Raw genomic sequence first — 6,340 nt, 5'->3', positions numbered from 1 at the left:
ATATATGAATTGAACAATATTTGTGGCCTTTGAGGTTCGGACCAGTAAACCCGCAAGGTACTTTAAGAATTTGCATTCTAAGCGCGTATTTACATATTTTAATTAATGTAGTTGTATATTAGTAGTTTTAATTGATTTTTTCAAAAAAGAACTCTCGGTTAAAATAGTTAATTTTATATTATTAAAGTTATATCTCAAATGCATTGTTAGTAGTATAAATACCAAGAAAAGTGTGAAAGTTTTCCCTATTCGTGTTACCGAGAAAAACTCTGGTGTATGCGACCTAACCCGATTAATCCATGACCGTATTCAAATCCGGCCACTACAAGATTTGAATCTGAAACCTCTTCCAAAGATCTCAGGGTCGCAACAACTAGGTTCTTAGTATAGATACAAAGAAAAATCTCCCAAAAAAGGCTGCATCTCCAATTCAAACTAAAATTTACTTAAAACCAAAACCAATCAACAAGTCTAAAAGGGTGGCCTAAGAGATCAGTAATAACTAGGCTGTGCAACAACATAACCATAAGGGGGACTCGAAAACTGAAGACTCCAAGTTCATACGATTACTAAGGACCTAATAAAAATTGGCAATGATGAATCACCGTCACTTTTCATAAACGCACCACAAATGTACATCAATAAGGTTGTATTGTACAACTTATTAATGCACATTTACGGTGAGTTTATCAAAAATGATAAGAAAATATCACAAACCAATAAAATTTAAGATTCACATACCAACTATGGGCTAGCTAATACTATCTATAATAATATACTTCTATGTACAAACAACTTTCTTGGGCTGCTTTAGCATCATTTGTTACTGCTGGCTGCAAACACTTCCTCCAGCTTCGGAGTTTGCATCACGCTGATCTCATCATACGCTTTTTCTTGTTTCACATTGATGTATCCTCCAGTTTTCAGAACCTGCATGATGCGATTTATGAATAAAGGTGTACGTTTTAATGTGGTTATTAATCGTCAATAAAGCAGTAGATGTTGCTTACCAGGATTTGATAGAAAAACGTTGCGCTTTCTTTCTTGGTTTTGTGTTTCAAAACCTGGGACAACTTCACAACTTCCTCTTCTCCGCTTTTTTTGCTGTTGACAAAGTTATCATGCAGGTAACTGGCGACACTTCTATATAGCACAAAAAATAGATATTATAGAATATTTAGTAAGAGATTTATCATAATTTTGAAATATTATTATAACACTTACTTTGTGACAGCCGACCATTTTTCAGCGACGACTACAATTTGGAGCAACGTCATATCAAAAAAAGGTAAACGTTAGTTAATCAAATCTATAAATAGAGAAATATACAACATAACAAACAGAGAAACTTATAGTTGCATACCACTTTCTTGGTTGTCTTCTCCCAACGAACTTGGTCCGGCACACTGGTTTAAAAACAATATTTATAATTATTAAAATTAAAATATTCTTGAATCTAAACAATAATCTCAAGAAAATGTGAACTTCTTGTAGGAAAAGATTTGCATTCAAGAACAGATGGTGGATCGCTATGTCTAACATTTAACTAAAATTCTACAATTTTGTTAGATATCAATTTTGTTACCCTAACTCAAAATAGAAGTAATAGATTTACCTCTTTCGTTTGAACCTCGTCAAAATCTACATCCTGGATTAGATGGCGTTCTTTTTCTCCGGTCTCACACGAACTTTCAATTCCCACTTGGTTCTGCGTGATCATCTCACGTGCCACTTTGTATCGAACTGAAGTTGTTTCTGTAACTGGTGTTGTCGGAGCAATTATTTCGGTTTCTATTGGGTCAGAAGCTTCATCAACGACAACAACCGGTTCTACCTCGTAAGTTTTTGGTTCTGTTTCCCCTGTAACTTCACCTTCTTGTTCTACCACAAGATCTTTGGTAGAAAGGAAGGAGTTAAGATCTGATGGGAAAGCAACATCGCCTGCACAAGGGCTAGAAATTATTAATCATGGTATTTAAATTTAAAATTTCCTTAAAATATACACATCATCGAACGATTTAATTGTACAGTTGAGAATTAATTAAATATGGTATTCGCTTCAAAGACCAGTCAAAGTAACATGCAAGGTTACAAAAATCGCTAATCGTGGAGTACTCGGTCAGGACTTCTTTAAGAAGTACTTGGAAACTGAGGGAGTACTCGGATGTTGACCAAGTTTGACTTTGACCGATTTTGAGCGTGTTTTGACTTTTCTGATCAATTTTCCGAGTACTCCCCATTTTTGGTCGAGTTTTGACGGATTTTTCGAGTAATCCCGAGTTTTGGCCGAAGCCTGATCAAGTTTTGTCCGAGTTTTGACCGAGTTTGACCGATTTTGGCTTTGCTTGACCAGTTTGACCGAGTACTCGCCCGGTAATTCCGAGTTCTGCAACACTGGCAACTGGCAACAAGATATAATTATACTAAGTACAAAAGATACAAAGCTTACTGGGAATTATAGGCTCCTGGATATAATCAGAAGACTGACGAGTTGTCCTTGCAGAAAGAGAAGGTCTTCGTCTTTTGCGTACAATGTCACTTGCATCTCCCAGCCAGCCTTTATATACCCTGTCAAATTCAATCGAACATCATTAGGGCTTCAAATATATGTATGCATGCATGGGTCTACATCAGAATAAAAAAAAGATGTACAGTACTACATAATAAATTAACATGCACTCTCCATTCCTATAATTTTATCTTATCTGAACATGATCACTAGAAGAAACGGTGTGACATTACTCACTTATTAGGAATCGTAATTGTCTCGTCAAATGCGCTTTTACGTTTCCTAGGCGCCCTAGCATCACTTTTGGAAGCTGGGGTACGGATAGCCATAAATTCGGGCATCTGTTCACCTGCAATAAGAACCGGTTGATAAATAGAAAGCTAATTAACAACAATAACTTAATCCAGCTTAAAAATCCGGTTTTTACCTGAAACAACTGTAGCCTTCGACTGAGGGGTTACATTTATGGTAACCGACAACTGACCTATGTCAGGACTAGGTTTAACGACAAGATTATCAACCGAAGCCATTTCTGAAACCACTGTTTCCGCAGTTGTACACTCTTCATCAGGACGCTTATCTGGAAGTTGTACATCTTGAAGTACGATGAGTGAATCGTTTATATTATCACGTTCAGGCTCTTTGGCAACAACAGGTACAACATCAAGATCTAATTCTTCATCGGTTTCATCGAGTACCATTGGTTCAAGGCGATCGTCGAGGATAAATCGGTGCCTAAACTTTTCAGCGCTAATTTCTGAACTACTTGGCATACCACTGCAATAATGGATAAAAATAATCAGTGTGCGTAAATAGATATAAACAGAGGGTATGATAAAATTAAGTACCTTGTTTTTATAGCAGATGTAGAAGTAGAAGCATAGTCTGAAAAACGAACATGGTCCTGAAAAAATGAGCATAAAACAGTTATATTTAAATAACTAAAATTACTTTCTAAATAAATCATTAAAACAGATTTATGTTATTTACCTTGCCAAATATTTGATGCTGTGTTCTGTCACTTTCCCAGGTATCTGGCGCACGAAAACAATCAGATTATTAGGTTAGAAGCAAGGATGCAAAATCTCGCTATTCGGGGAATACTCGGTCCGGACTTTTTAAGGAGTACTCGGCAACTCATTGGGTACTCAGTGAGTGCTAGGATGTTGATCAAGTTTGATTTTGACCCACTTTGACCAAGTGTGACCCATTTTCTGAGTAATCATCCTGAATTTTGGCCAAGTTTTGACTGATTTCTGAGTAATCACTAGTTTTGGCCGAGTTTGACCCATTTTTTAGTGATTTTGACCAAATTTGACTAAGTTTGACCAAGTATGACTGAGGTGGACCGAGTTTGACCGATTTTTTACTGATTTTGACCAAATTTGTCTAGGTTTGACCAAGTTTGACTGAGTTGGACCAAGTTTGACTATGTTTGACCAAGTTTGATTACTCGACTCGGAGCTCTACAAAAACCAAGTGCTACAAATGAGGTTAGAAGATCATACAGATTAAGTAGTAAAAAGGCTCATACCTAAAAGCTTACCCTGAAGCACAAGTTCCAGATGGGATTTCACATGATCACTGCAGCATCTTAAAAAAGAATCGTCAAAAATGGTAAAAGTGTAAAACAACTATAACAAGATGAACGAACTTAATTTCGGTGGATATGTATTATGTATCGTGTAATATGTAATATGTAACTCACTCGCTGCTATCGTTTTCGACAATCTCCAGATCAAAAGCATCTAGTTCAAAATTTTGCGGCAAGCTAATCGAAGAGAACTGTGCACTCATTGCTTCAACAAATGAATAACGGTTTATTCTGGTAGAAGATTCTGAAACAGGCACGTCTATAGCATTTGATTTGGTACGATGATTTGAAGACTCTGGTAAGCACATACCCGCAACATTTATATCAACTTTCCTCCTCCCCTCAAAACATAACTTAATTTCGTTTTGGCTTTTAATGCTGTCGACAAGTAGATACTCATATTTCTTCGAGTGTATTCTCGCCACTCCTAGTAGAAGAAAGCCTAATATTCGATACGTCACATACGGGATTTGGTCCAGTAATATTTTATCTGAATAAAACACATAATTAGTAGATCAGCAACATTTTTAGATAACAAATACAAATACAAATACTCTAGCGACGGTACAAGTAACTGATCCATCATTTTCTGTTAAGATCACCCGTTACCCGTACCTGCGACGTGGAGGCAGATTTGAAGTTTTTGGGGTTTTCAGTTTTGACGTGGCAGTGTCAATATGATTGGGAACTGGGTGAAAAAGAAATATAATAATAATATAGAATTGAGGTGTCAAATTTTGATTGGGTGTCAGATCTTACTTTTGCCCGTCGAGTTCTAGACTAACACCCAAATTTCGTCAAAACTAATGCCTTGTAGTGGGCGTTAGTTCTGTCAAAACATGCCAGCTAGATGTCATTAAAAAATAATTATGACGCCTTTTAGGATGGTTTTAACCCAGCATCAAAATTTCTTGTCAGATGAGGTGGACTTCGATGATGTGGTACCTTTTTGACTCCCTTGACGCCCCTAATGCGGCGTCAAAATTTGACGCCCCGAACGTCAGTCTAGAATTCGACAGATGTGTCAAATTTGTTTCACCCAATCAGATTTCGCCACATATTTTTAATTAATATATCTTATACCCAACTACCAATAATATTTTACCACATCACCACCACAATATTTAACACTCAAATTTAACAATCCAGGCTCCCCTTTAAAAAAACTTCATCTCTTGACGTTGCCACATCACCAAAAAGTACATCACTTGACTCTGACATCACCATCACGGTTAAGAATAGTCTTAGGGGCAGTCTAATAGTCATGTATACTCCGTGTATCAATTTTTACATGTTATATTAATGTCTTAACAAAACCCTAAATCTGTGCAGTGATAAACATAGAAGAAAAATGTGGAGTGAGAAAAATTATGTAAATTTGTTAAAATTAATTTGTTCTACACACACAAACTAGGTTTCAATTCACGTATTAAATCAACCAAACAAAATTTAATGGTGTAAACAATCAAATTTTCCAGAAATATTAGAAAAATTCATGGCTATTATATCACACCCACAAAAGCGCGGAAAAAATGACAAAATTAGGTTCTAAAGTTTCACACAAATTCGAACCAAAAATATTAAATTGGTGACATAAATAACTAATAATCACATTTTTAAACAAAATAAGTGCGAACAAACAACTGTTTATCAACGAAACACACAATAATTAACAACCGTCTAAAACACACCGTACAGATGAACGACAACATTTAACGGCGTTAATCATAAACCAGCAAAAAATTGAAATCCACAAGAAAAATATACCCCGATTTAATTTCATATAAACACGATACAAACTTCAATCGAAGTAAAAAAATTAGGTTTCACATAAATAACTTGCTGTAACGAAAATTAGGATAGCAAAAATTAAACAGAAAACTAACCAACTGAAGAACAAATGTTGGTTTGTTGCACAAGTTCTTTTTTTATTTGTTTCGGAAAATATGCTGCCATCCATACAGACCTCAAATCGCCAGTTTTGGTTCCTGATGATGAATGTTTGTTCATGTTTTTAGTTTAATTTACTTTAATTTAATTAAAGTTTCCTTTTTTAGTTATGTGTAAATATAGAAAGAAGTAACGGAGTAAGTTCAGGTTTTGTTTGTTACATGTTTGTGTTTGTGAGAATTGAAATGAAAAATGTGTGTTCTTGTTTTCTGCAAAAGAAAGTGAACCGAAAAAAAAAATGGAGGGGAAGAAAACGGTCGAGGGGTTTCTGAAAGTGGTGTATCAGA

General features: G+C 35.6%; 1 protein-coding gene across 1 annotated transcript; it reads right to left on the bottom strand.

Annotated features, from left to right (window-relative positions):
• Window positions 1–602: 602 nt before the first annotated feature.
• Window positions 603–6,113, bottom strand: LOC139888966 (sister chromatid cohesion 1 protein 2-like). Its single transcript, XM_071871945.1, has 12 exons — window positions 5,990–6,113; window positions 4,218–4,593; window positions 4,056–4,093; window positions 3,513–3,543; window positions 2,937–3,271; window positions 2,747–2,858; window positions 2,450–2,568; window positions 1,616–1,941; window positions 1,364–1,406; window positions 1,225–1,255; window positions 1,011–1,143; window positions 603–930 (listed from the first exon to the last, which is right to left on the bottom strand). The coding sequence occupies exons 1-12, from the start codon at window positions 6,111–6,113 to the stop codon at window positions 817–819; spliced, it is 1,782 nt and encodes a 593-aa protein (XP_071728046.1). The 3' UTR covers window positions 603–816.
• Window positions 6,114–6,340: the final 227 nt, after the last annotated feature.

The sequence above is a fragment of the Rutidosis leptorrhynchoides genome, chromosome 2 (genome assembly GCF_046630445.1).
Source record: "Rutidosis leptorrhynchoides isolate AG116_Rl617_1_P2 chromosome 2, CSIRO_AGI_Rlap_v1, whole genome shotgun sequence".
Lineage (NCBI taxonomy): Eukaryota > Viridiplantae > Streptophyta > Magnoliopsida > Asterales > Asteraceae > Rutidosis > Rutidosis leptorrhynchoides.
Note: the sequence above shows the minus strand (reverse complement) of the source record. Positions and strands in the feature narration are given on the sequence as shown.

Excerpts from the sequence above, each read along its gene's own strand:
- LOC139888966 (XM_071871945.1), bottom strand. The coding sequence starts at position 6,113 with ATGAACAAACATTCATCATCAGGAACCAAAACTGGCGATTTGAGGTCT. Across the intron at positions 4,594-5,989 it reads CAACATTTGTTCTTCAGTTG|ATAAAATATTACTGGACCAA; the intron begins GTTAGTTTTCTG and ends TGTTTTATTCAG. Across the intron at positions 4,094-4,217 it reads GTCGAAAACGATAGCAGCGA|TGATCATGTGAAATCCCATC; the intron begins GTGAGTTACATA and ends AAGATGCTGCAG.